At 34.8% G+C, this 19975-nt stretch overlaps 1 protein-coding gene across 8 annotated transcripts in view; it reads left to right on the top strand.

Annotated features, from left to right (window-relative positions):
• LOC126248210 (nuclear factor 1 X-type) overlaps positions 1–19975 on the top strand; it is a 601762-nt gene that overhangs the window by 543879 nt on the left and 37908 nt on the right. For 6 of the 8 annotated variants that reach the window (XM_049949028.1, XM_049949025.1, XM_049949026.1 and 3 more), the window contains 4 exons: positions 4249–4451; positions 5826–5943; positions 11103–11267; positions 11746–11808. In XM_049949028.1, coding sequence (XP_049804985.1) covers positions 4249–4451; positions 5826–5943; positions 11103–11267; positions 11746–11808 — 549 coding nt within the window. The remainder of the gene's footprint in view (positions 1–4248; positions 4452–5825; positions 5944–11102; positions 11268–11745; positions 11809–19975) is intronic. The other 2 variants (XM_049949029.1, XM_049949030.1) reach the window with 2 other exon arrangements.

Genomic DNA, 19975 nt, shown 5'->3' with positions numbered 1-19975 from the left:
ACTCATGGTAAAGATGACATGTTGAGCTGGAGACAGGCATAACAAAAAACAGTCTTACACATTTAGCTTTTGGCCAAAGCTTTCTTCAGAAAAACAAACACGCCTATTCATTCACTCAAGCAAGCACATCTCATGCACACACGGCCACCATCTCCAGCAGCTCGAAACCAGTCCAAGCTGCCAGAAATGGCAGTTGTGTGTGTGAGGTGTGCTTGCTTGTGTGTGTGATTGTGTGTGTGTTTCTGTTACCTTTTCTGAAGAAGGCTTTTGCCTGTATAACACTCTTTTTGTTGCACCTGTCTGCAAGTCAAGGTGTCATATTTACAGTGATTAGTAATGTATCTTTTTACTTATGTTATTGGTATTCCAACATGGAGTTTCCATTGTTTCAACAAAATGTTAGCCACTTCCTTAAAAGACCACACTGGTCCCTGTCTAGCATTGTAAATTGCTTAGGGCTAGTACCAGGCAGTCATGTGACCCTCTACCACTGTAAGCCATGCCAGTGAAGTGTTGTGTATATGCCAGTCAGTTATATCAAATCAGCACAGTGAAATGGATTGAACATAAAGATATGACAGAAATGAACTATCATATTTGAGTATTCCCATGACCTCCCATGATTAGTTGATGTATCACCATTGACTGTATCTAGGATACCAATGTGTGATGAAATGACAGGTACTGGAGGTGAGTCTCATGTCGTCTCAGTGACATTTGGTTTAAAACCTGACACCAACTGCAGCTGCCAGTGAATTCAGAGCCATCTCAACCAGTTTCCAAGCAAACATTGTGAAGGTAACTGCATGAAATGAACATTTGGAGTTGCAAACCTTGCAAAAGGCCATTGCTCACAGCAGCTGATAAAGCTACATGTCTTGAGTGGGCCGTATAACAACAGAAGCTGGACAATAGCTGACTGGAGCTGCGTTCTAATCTCTGACAAGCTGCAATTTTGCGTTTCTTCACATGATGCAAGACATCAAGTGCACTAACAGCCAGATGAGGCATTTGACCCTTAGTGTGTGTAGGGTGTAGTTTAGGCTGGAGATAGTTTTCTGATGTGTCGGGGGAGGGGGGGGGGGATTTCTGGACCATAACTCTGCATACGCATTCAGGTTAGTATGAACTTGATTCAGGACACTCCCATCTTCCAATATGATGACAAACACATTCACAGGGATGCCTGCATACATTTCTGGCATGAGAAACACTCAGGCACCCTATCACATTTCAGCTGGCTCACTAAATCACCCTATCTTATTCGCACAGAAAATATCTGGGATTGTTCAGATCAGCAGGTGAAATGTAGCAATAAACATCCCCACAACTCTACAGCTCTGTGGGATCTAATCACCAATGAGTGACTTCAGCTGGATATAGCTTACCTGAAGAAACATTTGGACTCTCTTTCTAGTCAAACTGAGCCCATTATCAAGGCTAGAGTTGGTATTCCATGATATTAGCTTCATATCCCCTGCAGTTTACTAAATTTTTGTTTGGTGTGCTTTCTTAAAACATGTAGGTTTTCTCTGACTTTGCCTATAGCACATCATATGGCAGAAGGAATAAATTTTAAAACTGAATATTGAATGAATAAGTGCAAATAAGTCTTTCTGGTCAAAGATTGAAAATGCAGCTATAAGTCCACATCTGAGTTAGTCAGTTGTGGTTAACGCATACAAGAAAGCAGAAATAAGTTTTCTGTACTCTAAACAGAGATAGAAAATTTCTAGTGCATCTTGTACAGATATTGAACTTCTAAACTGTAATTTTAAGCAATTAATGCATAATGACATGACAGATGTCGTAGACATGAATGATGCAGTTGGTGTACAGAACAGAAAGAGATTGGAATACAAGGTGCTAGATTTATAATGAGGTGCTAGATTTATAATGATGTAAACAGTGTTGCTAAGACCAAAGGAGAAGAAAATTCTGTTTAAAAACATAGCCTAATGCATTTTTATTGCAGAACAACATCCACTGATAAGTTGGGAACATGTTCGTTTTCATTCTTCTTTCTTACATGCTGTTTCAAAATACTGTTTCCAAATGAGTTCAACCCAGTTCAGTACAAGTTTGTGAATGGTACTGCATAGACTACATTAGGCTTTCTAGTAACCCAAAAAGGAATTTTAAAAATTTTATGAAATATGTAAGTAGTGTAATTCCACATAAAATCTTGCGCCAATAGTTGGTGTTACATAAATAAAACATTTTTTTAAATTTCTTTATTGAGAAATTCTGGTAGTTTCCACAATGGTGAGTAAGGTGGTTATGAAACAACCAACATGAAAAAGATCATTTCATCACACCCACCATTGGTATCCTAGATAGCTCATTTTGCTTCAGACTGGCACAGTTGGCACCTGTTTCCCATGTAAAACTCACTCAGTTTTTGGCCTGACTTTGCACACACGTCTCTTGACAATCTTTTCATTCACATATGATCAAAGGGCTGCTAATTTGAAACTGGAGGGATTTAGAGCATGTGTTTATATATGGTTTTCTTCTCATTTTAGAGTCAAGAAAATACTTTCAGGTCTGAATCATAGTTTATTTGTCATAAATATCTTTTTCACAAGTAGCTGCACTTGAAAGAGGTGGAATCAATGCCCAGCCATCTGGATTTCTGTTCTCTGCATTTTCTCTAAATTTTACATAGAACACACTGGGTTAGTTCCTTTCAAAAGAATGCTACCCTTGTATAATCTGAGCTTTTGCTCCCTGTGCAATGACCTTGTAATCAACCGGTCATTAAACCTTAATCTACCTTTCTTTTCCTTTATAATCAATAGGGTTTTAGTGCAATATGTGGTTGCTCAAATAATGACAGATACACTCTTATGCTTCACCACTGGTATGAACTAGTTTCACATTGTTTGGTCATTCATGTCTGCTCAGAAATTGGATATGATGTTGAAAATGCTGTGAAGGGTAGATTTTCAGATCCAGTGACACTTTCCAGTGATTGGTATTCCTCAGTCTGAGAGTGTTACGCTCCTCTTTTCCTCTGCTTGCCTCAGTGGCTGTCTGATAATGTGAATTACAATTGTAGCTCATCCATAGACATTCTTAATGCAGTTGTTTCTTCATTGTTGATTGTTGATTTTTAAACACAAAAAGTTAGTTCTCCAGTCACATTTGAAGCACTTGTTTCCATTTTGACAATCATTTTAGCAGCCTTCTCTCTCTCTCTCTCTCTCTCTCTTTATCTGTCTCTCTCTCTCTCTCTCTCTCTCTCTCTCTTTCTCTCTCTCTTCCCCCTCCCTCCCTCGCTCCCTCCCTCCCTCCCTCACTCCCTCCCCCCTTTTCTCTCAGCTTCCACTTTCTTCCCAACATGTCATTGTTATAAGTTTATTCATGCGCTCATGATCGTGGGTACACTACCACAAAATACTCCTAATACAGTTACACAGTTTACCACAGGTTGATCAAATAAGTGAGCATTACCACCTTTTTAAACTCTTTATATGATTCATTGTTAGTTGAACAGGATGTCATCAGCAGACACAATTCATTAAGACTCTAATTACATGAAAAAATAATGTCACATTTTATCCAATACAAACTCAAGAATGGCACCAATTTTAATAACTCGTACACTGTAATGTTGATATAATAATCAAAAATCCTGGATGGAATACAGACAATGAAGAGAGTAACATAACTACTCAACATATAGCTAAGGTTTAAAGTGCTTCATGTGCATAAAGAAGATGTGAAACTTGTAGCTCTGATGGTTCCACATGTTTGTTCATCCCGTGTAACATATGTGTGAAATTTAATATATCTGATAGCAAAGTAGATTCAGCTGTCATATACATAATCCATCTTAATTTTAGTTTGTGCAGTGTTAACAATATTGAAAACTACTCAATTCTACCAAAAGTTTGGTTATGCACATCAGTTGCACAGCATTTCACTTTACAAATAACTTTACTGACATATTTGGATAAAATAAAGATAAAGTTCACTGTTTTTCTGATGCTTCACTGACTGTAATCCTGGAGCCTTGGACATACTAAAAGCATGGCCATAATTCTATAACTATGTGTATTATTTGTCTTGCTTTGCTTTTGAAATATGTAGTTGGAATTGTGCTTATAGATGTTCTGAGGTCGATCTGACATTTTAGTTTTTTGTAGCTAAATGTTTATATTCTAGATTAGCATCTACCTATCTCATCTCTTGATATGACTCAGTATGATACAATACAAATATTAACAGCTGCATATCTTATAGGTCTGCAGCAACACAGTTCTGTGACATCCATAGCTTCCTCAAGTCTTAGTGGAAGTGCATCTGCCAGTTTCTACCAACAAGCATCTGGCCCCAACCACACTCAACACAGTCCAACAAAATATCCTGAAAATGGGCATGACACACTGTCTGATTTTGTTACCTTTGTGTGTCAAGAAGCTGAAAATACGCAACAAGGGAGTCAGGTTGGTTTTTGCACTGCTAAATTTTTGGCTTAATAACTAAAATAGTATTTATCAGATTACCATATTTATTAAAAACTGTAGTAAATGATTCATAATGTTTTTATTGAATTACAAATCCGAATCGTAACAAAAAGGCTGGGTGTACATCTTCAGAGATAATATAGAAAATTAAATTTATACCAAAGAGCAGAATAACAAACATATATAAAGTTTGTAATTTATTAATTAAGGAAATCTTAATTAATATGTTACAAGTATAGTGAGTTGCTAGATTGATAGCAACACTACATTGGAGTAATGTATACAGAAAGTTGATTTACTATAGTGATATGAAAAAACAATGAAAGAGCTAAATTATCAAACAATAAAACAAAATTTGTGGAGTATGTCAAGAAATATTTTAGTTTGGTGTTGATATGATTCACTTATTGTTCAAAATTTTTAATTATTTGACTTGTTCATCATATGACAACTTGCTATGTTTTTTTTTTTTTTTTTTTTTTTCCGTGTATACCGTAAAGGCAAATAATGTTTTATATCCTAGTAATAAAGTATTCTCTGTTTCACAACTGTCTCTTCAATTTATGACAATATTCAATAGATGAGCTATTATTGAGAATAGTGGATAAAATCCAAAGCAGAGTCTCATTCTTAGTAAATGTTCATTATACATGTTTTCTCAATAATAACATACAATTTGAATTATCAAAAACATTGTGAAGTGTAGCCAGATTTTTCATTTGTGTGTGTGTGTGTGTGTGTGTGTGTGTGTGTGTGTGTGTGTGTGTGTGTGTATGTGTATGTGTGTGTGAAGAGAAAGAAAGGAAGAAAGAAAGAGAGAGAGAAAGATTGATTATATTCAATAAATACATTAAAATTAATAGTAGCTATGTTTGCTTAGGAAAAACAGCCTATAACTCATTAAATGCTAGGAAACACTTTCTATATTATTTATGGTCAAAATTTCCTCATTGGCAAAGAATTCTTATATTTCTCAAAATAATTCTGTGTAAATCCTTGAGGGGAGCTATTTGCTTGAAGACTAGGCAGTTACTTGTTTCAGAATACACAATAATATCAAATAAGCATGAGATATTCTGGCCATTTGTGGTGTAGTGGCATTATTCTTGTATCATATAATGACTCACCAACTTTGAAAGACACATAAACAGTCAAGATTATTTAGCTTCTCTGAATTCTCCACAAGTTCCACCACATAGTTACATTCAACTTAAATAGTCATCTAGAAGTTACTTGGTACTGTTAACCTATTATTCATTCAAAACTGACATAATATTCCAGAAGATTAACTGTGTACACCCTCTTTTGTGTATTGCAATCTATCTGATTTTATAATTGGGATGTTTGTTGCAGTCTCAGCCGGGTCCATCAAGGAGTCCATCAAAACTGTCTCAATACTACCCTAGCTCAATGCTGCCACCCCCACCTCCCCCACCCATGGCTCGACCTGTGGCAATCATTCGATCTACAGGTAAACTTTTATTTGGATTTTTTCTTCTTTGCCACAGCGGTACAATAGTTGTCATATTTTTCGTAGTGAAAAAATATTGAAACATTTTCTTCCTGTTGTGAGCTGTTACATCATTTTATTTACTATGATACTAAAGTTAACTTTCTTTCCCCAATCTCAAAAGTAGAGCATGAAATGGTGTTCATCTGTTAATTAAATTACTGTGAAAAGTTTCAAAAACATCTTTTTATTGTCCAGTTTTTTGGATCACAGAGTGGAGTAGCTGAAAACATGATCAGGCTTTAAATAAGAATATCATTACTGTGTTTTAATTTTCTTGACAATAAATAGTTGGTAAATGTTTCCATAGAAACAAAAACTTAAATTTATAAATCAAAAGCAGCAATAATTTATTTGTCCAAAACTGCTTTATGTAGGCACTGAATTTCCAACTTATAGTGTGAAAACAAGTAATATCATAACTGATAATCATTGAATATTTAATATTATATAGTGACTACAGTTATGTTTTATCTTTGAGACAGATGATGTTTTCTCATTGTTGTATTAATGTTCTCACAGAATGAGCTGTTCAAATGCAAGTTTATTGTAATGTGTGTGTGTGTGTGTGTGTGTGTGTATGTGTGTATGTGTGTGTGTGTGTGTGTGTGTGTGTGTGTGTGTGTGTGTGCGTGCGTGCGTGAGTGAGAGAGAGAGAGAGAGAGAGAGAGAGAGAGAGAGAGAGAGAGAATGAATTTGTTTTCAAGCACTGTGTTCACTGTTCAGGATCTTGGTTGATAGAATGTGCAATCATCTTTGAAGCCACTTGTATTCTGTATGATTTTTGTTTTCATGATTTCTGACACGATGCAAAGCATTTCACAGTTTATGAATGGGGAAAATTTGGCATTTGCAGGATACCTTGTAAAAATGTAGAAAGCTCATAGCATTTAGAGTCTGATACATACAGAAGAAGAAAAAACAATTTAAAAATGTAAACAGCCATCTTTTTAGGTCTAAGTTGTTTATACCATTGGGATTAAGAGAATAAGTCAAGTTTGCCTGTCAATCATATTCATCAAATTACAACAAAGTGTCAGTAAATATCCATACTCCTTCTTTTAACTGGTAATATTTCATATGGAAATTGCTAAAACTTCATATTATGCAGAATTTAAATTCAGCACTTCATGTAATCACATAGTTATCGTGAATGAAAATGAAATAAGTTAACATATTCCTCTCTTACAACAATTAAAAACTTTAGAATAAGTCAAATAGCTATAATTTCTATTTATCTGAAGCTAACTGTTCATGTTGCAATAATCTTCAAAGCAACCAAAGTTAATAAGGATGGTGGAGTATTTTATGTGAGGTTGTGTTGGTTGTGGAATTTCTGGAGAGAGAAATTTTTAAGACCCACAAAACATAAAATATCCAAAAGCATTATAATTTGAATATAGTAACTTGTATTGTTGTAACAACTGGAGCATAATGGCTGTTTCAAATAAGAAGTGTGTAGATGTGACTGTTATTAGAAATTACTGCCAGTTCAGATTCATAAATCCTCTATGTTCATATCTCCTACTACAAAACTAGAATTTCCCTCTCTCTCATCAGTACATTGTTTTTATTTTTAAACTCTCATCTATACCATCATGTCTTCTCTATCAGTTTCTGTAACAAATTTTTCATTTAATCCTATGATTGTTTTATTATAGTCTCCTGATTGTTCCTCTTTCAAATCATTTCTTTTCCTTGCCAAAGTTTGCTATTTTTATTTATACATCAATTCCTATTTATTATCTTTTGGCTCTCTTGTACATTCTTGTTGTTCATCAGCTACAGCCTGTACTCCTCCTTTTGTCCTACATTTTACTTTTAGTATTCTTTTTTTAAACTGGCTGATAGATTAGAGGTAAAGATCACATTTGTGTCTTTTTTTCATAAAACTATATTGAAGAAATATAGTAAGCCTTCAACTTCAATGAATTCATTAATTGTTCAAGACCTAGTTCACTTAGTAAACAATTTTGCCTTACAATTAGTTTCAGCTCATCTAATCATAATGTGAAATATACCTTATTTTTCTATTTCTCTGAAGCTAGAAACTTAGAAACAATTTATTTTTATTGTAAATGCATCCTGTACTTGTTGACTTTATGAATGAAATATTTCAAATGTATAGGGTGGAGCTGCAACCTATTTAAATTGTCACTGCAGAAAAAGTTGTGGAATGATACCTTATTTTTCAGGGTAATGACATGTATATAATATGCTTTATGGAAATATGGTCTGTATAATTATACAGTTGTCATTCTGGTTAGATATTTGTGTTCTCTCATGAGTTGTACAAATTTTATTTTGAAGCAACAAAACAGTTATGATTTGTTGCTGTACATTTACTTTCATTTTAGTCCATTACCTACCTATAAGCTTTATTCTAATGCATAAATCCTCTGAAAATCTCATTATGTTCATAGTAAGACAAATGTGGTATACAAATATATGAAATTGACAAGGCTGACACTGCTTCAATCCACATAGTCTAATAAATGTTTTGCTGCAATAGTATTTTTAAAAACACTTGACCTTTCTTGGCTATTTATTAGTTTCTGTCTTCTTAATCTTATGGTTTGTATATTTTCTGAAATGAGTAAAATGAACCAGTAGAGACTTCGCATACTACTCAGAGTAATTTTTTTTCTTAACTCATTAAATATTTTTATTAAGTCATATGTGGACATCATGCAGATTCTGTCAGATGAGAAAAGAATTCTCACCCATTGTATGAAAAAGTTATTCACAAAATTCTTGCCGTGAAGTTTCACTATAGTAGAATAGTACATATTTTCACAGACTGTAACAGTGTCCCAAGAGATTGTGCATTGTGTGTCATATATTTGTAAACTAATATATCAGGATAGAATAGCTCTAAACAGATTCAAGACACTCCATACCATGACCCATTTTTAGACAAGAGAACTGTAGAACAAGAATCGCTGATGCATTAAGTGAGAGATGCTGCAGTGATACATTGTCGGGGGGACTGAGTTCCCCACTTTAACTTAGACTTTTGTAAGTTCATACAAACTACTTTGAAGTCAAGTTAGGGTTTTTTTATCAGTCAGTTGATTTTGTACTTCTTCCATCTCTAATGATATTCCTTTAGGTTTCAGGATTGCAGCCAGATAATGTTGACTTCTTGCCACAATATTTTGGCTGGCAACCATTCAGCCATCTTCAGGTGAGTGTCTGCCACTGAATATTGCCAGTTCATGGTGTTGGCTTTATAGCAAAAATTGGCATGGAGACGTACGAACATTGGCGGCCATCACAGGAGCATCAGCTATCAAAATCCGCACCCTCTGCAAATAATGTTCCATACTTGACATGCAGGGGCATGTGTAAAGGTGAAACTACATGTCTGCCCTCTGTTGTAATGCACACTTGTGGCACTAAAAACAAATATCAGAAGTTGCTAAATGTATCACTATGAATAAAATGTTTCTCTCAGAAGGAATTAAAAAGATCAACAGGTCCCAAACCTTGTCCAGTTGAAAGCCACCATCACAATCTATAAGATCTTGTGCCAGATGGATTTCCACAGATTATTTAATTACTGGAGACCAAAAGAATCTCACCTGGGCCAAGATTTTTGTGGCAGAATTATCCATAGAGTATGCTGTGGTAATACCATGTTCAGCTACAGCCAACTCACTGGGCTGCGAAAGGCAATTGTGGCACTAATGTTCAACACACCTTTCATATATTGTGCATATTGTCTGACACATGTAAACTTTTCCACACTGGCAAGGAATTTTGTAAATTACAGCCTCCCACAGTAGTATGACTTGTAGTTTCACCTTTGCACATGGATCTGTGTGCCAGAGGGCATAAATTTCAATAGAGGACACTCTTGTGACATCTGCTAATGTGCATGTGTCCCCACACCAATTTTTGCTGTAAAGCTTACACCATGATCTAACAATCTCCTGTGGTGGACATTCACCTAAAGATGGCTGAACAGTTGCCAGCTGAAATATTGTGGCTAGAAGTCAGCAGCTGGAATCCCAAAACCTCATAGAATATTCAGTATTCTGGGAAAACTTCAAGAATCACATCTCTAATTATGTTACCGTAATACCGTTGATTACATCTAACAAACATTTTGTCTATTTTAGACTCTAATGCTTTTCAAAATTATTTAGTCCAATATTTTTCTTTGACCACAGAGCACTTGCAACTATCAGTAATATTTTTACCAAATCACAGCACAGTGTGTCTGGTGCACTTCAACTGAGTGAAGAGCACCTGCTCAGTTCTGAATATCTGAAAATTGTCTAAGGGTCAAAACTGGTCATGGATAAATTTTGGTGCAACTACTGCTGAGTTTCAATAGAAGGAAATTTTTTAATACTTGCAGCTGCGATTCTGCTTCATCTTTATTGTAATTTATGTGATACTTATACCAAATTACCCTTAAATTATTAAATGATTTTAGGATTGTAATCATTTCATTATGGAAGGGCTATACAAGAAACTCTGGTAGTGACTGTATAATGGTGAAAAACTATTCACTTCGGTATATATACATTGTCATCTCACAAATCTGACCCAATACATTTTCTCTAAAAACACAAATATCCCTTTTAACATGTCTGGTGCAGTTAACTTCATTTTTTGAAACAGAGATTGTCAATATTGTGTTGAGGTAAGTTCATGGACAGCAATGAAACAGTTACAAGGATTCGCAATAACTCTAACTGACTGATGAAAATAAATTTCCTTACAGTTTACTCTCAAAACATTTACATATAAATTTTGAGACTAAAGTTATAAGAGCACCAAATTAATTACAGTGAAAAATTTTTATCCTACCACATATTCTGGAATATCTTTGTAACAATAACAAAAAACTAATATGTTTCTTTAAAAAATAACAAATATGAAAAGAAAGAGAAAAGCCTATCAGTTACAGATTAGCTAGTATGATATTCCAATCTTATTTCTTTTTGACCTGTGTAAATAGACACTGCTATGTGTATAGTATACCATTGCATGCTTATGTTGCAATTTTTTAATACGAAAACCAATGAGGCTGAAAGGGAGAACTGTTAATTCAGTGGTGAAAAAGATGCAGGGTGAATGTTTAATTATGGGAATATGTGATTTCATAGCCAGCGAATTGAAAGATCCAGTTTTACACAAAGTAGGAGGAAGTATTCAACACATATCTCAACAAGACAATAATTACCGGAACACCAGAAAGGCTCAAGAAGTTACAGAAAATGCTCCAGTTGAAGAATTTCAGCAAGAATTGCCTGACACGGTAGAAGGAACAGGTGAATAACATACAATTTCTTTGTTAAAATTTAGGTGTGCTTCTTACTATGTTTGGCAATGGATATTCGACAGCATTTTGAATTGTGGATGGTTACATGGACATAATATAGGGAACAGCATCCATAATATAGAACTTAAAATTGTTATTAATAGAGATTTAGATTTGTGTTATACATTTTCTCTTGAAAGCATTTAGTAGACCATAGATTTTAAAGTATTTTGCTTTTATAAGATATTTTCATTTGATCATGTATGAACTATGAACCATGATTAAAATCAGATTACAACATTCTTCAGCTTAATGGCATTTATGTTTTTAGAGTGTTCTTCCTTTTGCATGTTTTGAGTGGTCTAAGTATTAATCTATGATGGGACTGGTATGAAAAACACTTAGATATATTGTACATCATCTTCTTATTTCCTCAAAATTAAGACTTATTGTGCACTGTTAACATATTTTTCTCCATTTGTTTTTAGGTGATATATCTTCTGATGAAAATGTGGATATAATAAGGCAGACTTCAGCTCAGAAAATGAGAGGTAAATAAAATTTTCACATATGTTTAATTCATCTAGATGAACATAGAGGCAGGAAAATCAAAAACTAGTTACTACAAAGTTTTATTTTCACCAAAGTGTGGGCAATAGATAGACATTGCTTCAAAATTTTAACAAGTAATCCATTATCAGCAGTCAAATTCCCCCCTTTTTTTATTTTCTAACTAGTTTTTCTGGCTCAAGAAACTAATTACCAAAAGTGGGATGCAATACAAAAATGTTAGTTAATTCCTGTGACTATATGAGTACATTTAATGAAAAATGGCACTCACTTTTAATGAGAACCTTACGTGGTTGGTAGAGCTGTATACTATGAGAAATCATTTGATCACTGGTGATTCATTTCAAACTTCCAAGGAAAGTATCATGTCAATATACTCATACAAAACTTTAATGGACCACACTGTGTACTGGTAAATTTACTTCAATAATTGATGCAAATCAGAACTGTTTAGTAACCACTATTCTGGCAAACCAGTAAGTCTCTTTTGCTTTTTGAATGCCTTTCCTTTGCTTTTGAGTTGAGAGGGTTTATTTTATGGCTCTGCTTTAAATGAGTATACACAACAAAAATACGTAACTACACTTAAGACTGTTTACACATAAATGATACATACAAATTGCCTGGTTATTATTACCAAATGTGGTGATGCAGCAGTTAGTGCACTGGACTCGCATTTGGGAAAACAGTGCTTCACATCCTCATCCTGCCATCAAGATTTATATTTTCTGTGATTTCCCTAAATTGCTCCAGGCAAATGCTGAGTCATACTTTTGAAAAGGGTGTGGCCTATGTCCTTTCCATCCTTTTATAACTAGAGCTTGTGCTCCATCTCTAATGACTGCACTGTCAATAAAATGTTAAACTCTAATCTTCCTTCAGTCCTTTCTTTGGTGTCTGTTGTTAAGACAGTGTAGCATTAAAATTGGCATTCAGTCACAGAAACTGCCTTCAAAGTTAATGGTACCAGTTGCTTTACTGGATAATAACAAGTAGAGATGTTCCAATATGGCAGAAACCACTAAATCAACTACATATCCAATAAAATCTTCTCAGTTTACAAGCTTTTGACAACTGTCTCCACCATTGTCATCAGGAGTTTATATTGATGTAATGTCAACATCTGGAATTTTCCAGAGAGGGCTGGAATGGTGCATGGCAAGTTTGGCAGCACCTAGTGGATCCATCCCGCTGCATGACTGAGTGACGTCACTTGGCGTGAGTGACCAGTGCCACATTTGAAACTGCCTCTCCCATGTCCCTACAAGTGTCAAGCCTATGTCTTTGCAAAGACATAGGCTTGATGCTTGCAGGTATGTGGGAGGGGCAGTTTCAAATGTGGCGTCAGCTGCTCACATCATGTGATGTCACTCGATCCCATTGCAGGATGGAACCACTAGGATCTGCCAAGTTCGTTTTATGTCCATGCACCACTCTAGCCCTCTCTGGAAGGTTCCATATGCTGTCATTAGATCTAAATAAGCAGACCAACCCTGCCAGCCCCTGCAGTCAGTGATTTCCACTCCTGATGACGATGATAGAGACAGCTGTGGAAAGCTTGAGTGTTTCATTCAAAATGACGTGGCTTATAAACCAAGAAGATTTTATTGAAGCACACCACCATGAAAAATTCAGAGGACACAACTCCATATTCATCCCAATTCATCACAATAATAATATTGTGATTGCTTCTCAGCTTTGGTTATTGATAACTTGATACCAGTGTCTGAGTTTAATTTGTACAGCACTGAAGATGATCACTATGTGGTCAAAAATCGATTCTGCTATCAATAAAACATCAATATTATGGCCAATGCTGACCTTCCTTTTAATTTGGATATGTTTTGTCTTTTTAAAATTAATGGTAAGACTATTTGCAGATACTTACCATTTCTTCTGTTGCTGTATGTATGCTTGGATTGATTACAATGTTAGTGCCATGTGCAAAAAGCTTCCTGCTTCTTGTATATTAGATGAAAGATCATTTACATATATGAGAGACAATAGCAGACATAAGCGTGAGCATTGGGGAACCCCATTTGTCATTTCTCCCCAATCAGAATAATGTCTCTTTAGTGCATTTGTTGAATTAGTAAGTACAACTTTGGTATATTCTTTTGGTTAGGTATGACATCATCCATTGGTTGGTTTTTCCATCAATCCCATAAACCTTCTGTTTGTCTAGTAGAATACTGTAATCCAAACAGTCAAATTCCTTAAATAGATCACAGAAAATACCAACCAGTGCTATTTTGTTGTTTAATGCTTGTAAAGCTTGGTGAGTGAACATGTAAATGGCATTCTCAGTAGAGCAATTCTAATGAAAACCAAACTGTGGTTTTCTGAGGATATTGTAGTTGCTCAGGTGAGGTACTGTTCTGGAATACATCCTCTTCTCAAAAATTTTGGAACATGATGTCAACAGTGAAACAAGTCAGTTGTTATTGAGATCTCTTCTATCACCTTTCTTAAACAGGGGTTTAACAATGGCATATTTCAGTTTCTCTGGACAAATTCCTTGAGTTACTGATGCATTACATATTTTATATAAGACAGTGATTCATCTGAGTAAAATGACACCAATGATAGACATATGTATTTAGTATTGTTTCACATTTATAAGTAGGTATTATTCCACTGAAGCTTATGTTCTTCCAAAGTTACATTTTGATCCTTTCAGATGTATTCATCTGTCATGAACTCAAATCTATTGTGTAGATTCCAACAGGGTAAGCATTGCTATTCCCAATTACCTCATATTTATTTAAAATTTACTTAAAATTAATTATATCGTGTAATCGCAATGTTGCTGCTCCTCCATGTTTCGAGCCATTGAGTCTGGCTTGTTACTATGATTCAAAATGTTTACATGACTTGTGTGTCAACATTCACTATGTGACCTGATGTTATAAGTTTGCTTCGTTTCCTTTACATATATGTGTGTGTGTGTGTGTGTGTGTGTGTGTGTGTGTGTGTGTGTGTGTGTGTGTGTGTGTGTGTCATGGTCACGATACCATATTTGTTCCTGTTTACCAGATTTACAATCACCATCCAATCTACCTACAGTGTTGAGGTATCAATGGCACAAATAATATTAGTTTTTCATGCAATTTTGTAATTAATTCATTTATCTGTCTATTTTTCCTAAGTCTAACTAATAGGCATTCCAAAAGAATTATTTTCTCTCGCTGGCATGCAATCAATGCTTCAAGTTCATGAGAACATTTTTCATTAAGAGTTTGGCTAGATCCAATGTAACTTAATGAATTACAATTGAAAACATGTCTTACACCATGTAGTTATGTTGGCAATGCAGATTCCATACTACTTACTAAATATATGTCACATTCACTTAACCCTCAACGTATAACTTTTGTGAAAATGCATCTAAAGAAATATTTGTCTTGAAGAAAAGTGTGCTAGATTTGCTTACCTGTTTTTGCTTTTTCATTTGGGTGCAACCTCTTTTTCATGTCATTGCTGTGAGGTCACAAACAAAGTCATTTCAATTGAAACAAGATAGCTTTGATGATGTAGGAATAAAACTTCCTACATTTAGCCTTCATTAGTTTCAAGAGCTGCCTCTGGACTGCAGTATCTTGAGAATCAGTCTGTTTCCTTGTGTATTTTCTGAGTTGTCTAGTATCACTGGACTAACTTCATTTTCCAGTACCCACCTCTAGAATAGTACTATGTCCCAATGACAGTAAATTCAGTCTCTGCAACTGTAGAGGAGTATTTGTGTAAGTTTATGACTTTTTTATGTGCAAAATGTAGACTAGTAATACATTAGACAAACAAATGAGAAGATCTGTATCATAACCAAACATACTTGAAAGATTCGTGCTCATGTTTGTAATAGGTTGTCCATATTGAGCATAGTTGTTGGCAGTTTTACTCACATATATAATTGTCATTCCGTTTCTGTCCTTCCTGCTTCAGGTATGTAATGTAAGAAATATAACTTAACAGATTAGCCCCAGTTAGACAGCACTTTTTCCACTCAAAACTTCTGTTAAGTCTTTAGGAACAATGAAAACGATACAAAAATGTAAGTGCCAAATCCAAAATAAGCAAGTTCCCCTGAAATAATACTAGTGAAAAGAAGGAGTGATAAGTACCTTCTCACTGTTTGGTATTCATAGGTAGAATTTTTTCACAAGTATAAAATGAGATTGTTTCTACATATGTTTTGGGGCTTGCATTCCCCTGTTGTACCATATGTTACCATACTTTCCGTAAATCCATCTCTTTCAGTTAAAAACTGTCACTGAGTCCTGTGAGAACTTAAGCCTAGTTCTTGTGAAAAAGTTAATTATAATTACTTTGCATGTTATACACTGAACACATTGTGTTTTGTCAATGTTAACAGATCACCTGTTTTTCTGTGAAACACATACTGTACTAACTGTATCTTCTATGCAGTGTACTAATTCTTCCCACTGACGTAACAAAAAAGGAAACTTTTGATTTTTTTGCCATAGCATATAGTGGTTCATTGATATGCATGAGAGAAAAATAAGACAGCTACTTAATTCTGAGAAGAATATTGTGTAGATATACTGAGGTATACAATGAGGTATCTCTGTTACAGCCTAAGAGATACCTACTGAGTAGAGGCTTTTAATTAATCCAAAATAGGATCTGACAGTGATTTAATTATTTAATTATACTGATGCTGTTTTAGGGAATTAACAGCATGATTTGATGTGTCAGTATATAAGTGCCAGACCACAAATACAAAAGTGTGGGATTCAATCTCAGTCAGTCATATGATTTTTTCCTATCACTTATTGCTTCTTCTATCTCTGGCAATAATTTGATAATGTGCGTAATACCAAGTTGCACTTTGGTTCAGAGTCCACATTCACAGTAAGTCCTGATCACATTAATCGCATTTTCAACAGATTTTTAGTTAGTTATTGCCTTAGCCATCCGCAAGGGGAGGCGAGAGGGTGCATTTGCCTTCCCTCGAATCTCGGTACAGGATTCTAACACAGGCTGTTCATAGGAAAATATGCCTATTATTTGACATGGTGGTGATTTTGGCATCATCTTGCATTCAAGGTGGCAATAAATATTTGCAGATCATTGCCAAAATAGTCCCCAAACTGTTCTGCGCTTTCCACATACAGTATTTGTTGGGATGTAGAAAGATACCACTCCAACATGCTGGTGTGAAAATTCCAGCTCCTATTCCCAGAATAAAGTTAACATGGCTGCAGTATACATACCCAGCATTCATCCTCAATTCCCACAAAGATGACCCCTTCTCTCACTGCACAACTTAATCACAAGTTTTTTACCATTCGCCTGTGGTTAAGGAACAGCCCCTGTGACATACTCATACCACATTCATTTATAAAATCATAGTGCACTTGTAGCAGACTCTGAACATCATGGTCTTTCTATCTGTTGCTGTGTTCATTTTCACGTCATCTATGGACCAAAATGCATCAATTGGAGAGGGAAAATACCATTTTCTCCACTACAAGAGAGGGGCAAAAGTGAGAAAAGTTAAAATAAAAAAGATCCTCAACATAAGAAATGGGACCTTGTCAACTTCCATATGGGTGGAACACAGCATAATAGATAGTCATACTTCTACCAAATCAATAGTCCAGTTGTTATTTAGCACAATGTGTCAACCTGGGGGACAAAGGTCATCTTGGTTGAATCCTAGGCTGTTAAGGGTTGATTGTACTAGTGAATTTATGACTGTTTTGGGAGATTTCTCATATTAATGTTGTTGAATGCTGGCCTGGGTCACACTTTACCCAAACAACCCAAAAATGCAGCTTTCAAAACGTTTTATTGAACATTAATTATACCAGTCAACTTCAAAAATTGGAAGGCATGAAAACAATTCAATAAATGCATTAATATGATCAGCTGTGAAATTTTGTAAGCAAAGGTTCCTAAAGTTAATAAGCATTTTTAATTTTTATTTCCTCTTGCTTAACTTTTAGAGATATTAATCATAGGCAGTCTTGCTGGTTATTTTTCTTAATAATCAACTGGAATTTCTCAAGTTTTCCAATATAAAAAAAATGGCGATTTTCGAATATTTCCCCTTCTTGGATAAATTTCTGTGGACACCGATGCTTACTGGCAGTCGTGACAATTTATGCATTTCCTCTTAAGTGGTCGTATGTTAACAGATGAACTTCTCCTTCACATAAGATACTTTGGTACATATTTGTGCTGAAATTATTGCTTTTCTTGTTTTTCACACTTTGTTTTGTGTGTTCTTTATGAGGTGTGTGTAATTTTTTTTTCAGTAATTTTTTTTTATTTTATGGGGTTTTACAGTATCTTGTATTATGTCTTTTGATGATATAAAGTCTTCTGCATTATGTATACTCTGACTACTAAATAAGTAACATACATATAATTTGTATGGAATAATTTATATTCTTTTCTTACAGCTCTAAATATCATTGTGGATTAGAAACTGACTTTTTTTTATTTTACTCAAATGTACTAGTCATTTTTTTATGACTTCATCTGCATCTATATTCCACAAGACACTTTATTTTGTGGCAGAGACAATGTACACAACTATAATTTTTTGCGTTTCCTGTGCTATTCTTGAATGGTGAGCAGGAAAAATGATTGTCAGTGAGTATCTCCACGAGCTCAAATTTCTCAATATTTTCCTCTCGTGGACATTTTGCAAGATATATGTTCAGAAAATAGTTATGTTCACTGACTCTTTTTGCATGATCCACAACAGCTCCCTTATAAGTTTGCCCCTGAATTTTGATGAGCTGCACTTGTTGCAGTAATGTGATGATATGTGGCTTTGTTTCTGTGATTCTTCTCTAAGTTATCCATTCAATCAACCTGATAAAGAGCCCCAGACTGATGAACAATACTTTAGATTTGACCAAACAACAGTTTTCTTAGCTCTCTCTTTCATAGAGGAATTACCTTTCTGTAGACTGTCCCAATGAATCGCAATCTGTCATCTGCACTTCCTACAACAAATTTTATTCAATTGTTATAATTTAGATTGGTATGGGGCATCTTCCTAGATATTTTTTAATTGTTACTGTTTCTGGTAACTGATCATCATTCAGTTAACCAAATAAAAGTGGGTCTTTTCTCTTATTTATGTACATGTTACATTCATTTATGTTTGGGCTCAATTGCCAGTCTCTTCACCAAATATCAGTCTTCCACAAGTCTTCCTTGTTGTGATTTTCATCTATACAAAATTATTATCTTCAGACATTTATGGGGATTTTGATATTATTCACTAAATCATTTACAAACATTATAAATAAGAATGACTCTATAATACCCCACTTGGCAATGATGAAAATTACTTTCACATCTGACAACTTCTTCATGCTAAAAATGACCTCTTGGGTTTGCTCTGCTAGGAAATCCTGAAACCTCTCACAAATCTGGTCCAGTAGTCTAAAAGCTTATATTTTGTTCACAAGTCAACAATGTGGAAATGTATCAAATGTGTTACAGAAATCAAGAAACATGGCATCAACCTGGGTTCTATTATCTGCTGTCTTATGAATCTCATAAATGTATAAAGGAAACTGAATTTCACCAGACTTCCCGTATGCCAAATCCATGTTGATTCCTAAAAAGAAAATATTTGATCCTCAAAATGGTCATAAATGTCCTAAATATTGTTATTGACTGTGTTTATAAAATGAATTATCTGTAGGCTTTCTGTGTGTTACCAAAGAAGATTATCTAGTTAGTGTATATTACTAACTGTCTGGAATGCAAGATAAGGGTTTCTGTTCGATTAGAGGTTTAGTATCTTGTGTGTCATTTGAGGTTCCAGAACCTTGTTCCTGTAATGGAATTTTTTAACACAGTCCTCTATTTTCTGTTCTGGACATAAACTATGGAGATTGTGGCAAAGAAAAGAAGGGAAGGGTAGCTGTACCAATAATATTAGAACACCCTAGTTTGAATTGCAAAATATTATGATCTTCACAAGCAAAGGTCTGGATGAGGTCACTGAAAGTGCCAATAGAGTAATTTGATATGTTTGTTTCTATATTTCGGTATAAATAAAGTCTATATTCAAGTAGATATCGAGCTTAGACTTCTTCTCTAACTGTTGTCCACAAATGTGTTGTGTAAGTGTAGATTTTAGGTGTTTCTAAAAAAAAA

This window comes from Schistocerca nitens, chromosome 3, assembly GCF_023898315.1.
Source record: "Schistocerca nitens isolate TAMUIC-IGC-003100 chromosome 3, iqSchNite1.1, whole genome shotgun sequence".
NCBI classification, from domain to species: Eukaryota; Metazoa; Arthropoda; class Insecta; order Orthoptera; family Acrididae; genus Schistocerca; species Schistocerca nitens.
Note: the sequence above shows the minus strand (reverse complement) of the source record. Positions and strands in the feature narration are given on the sequence as shown.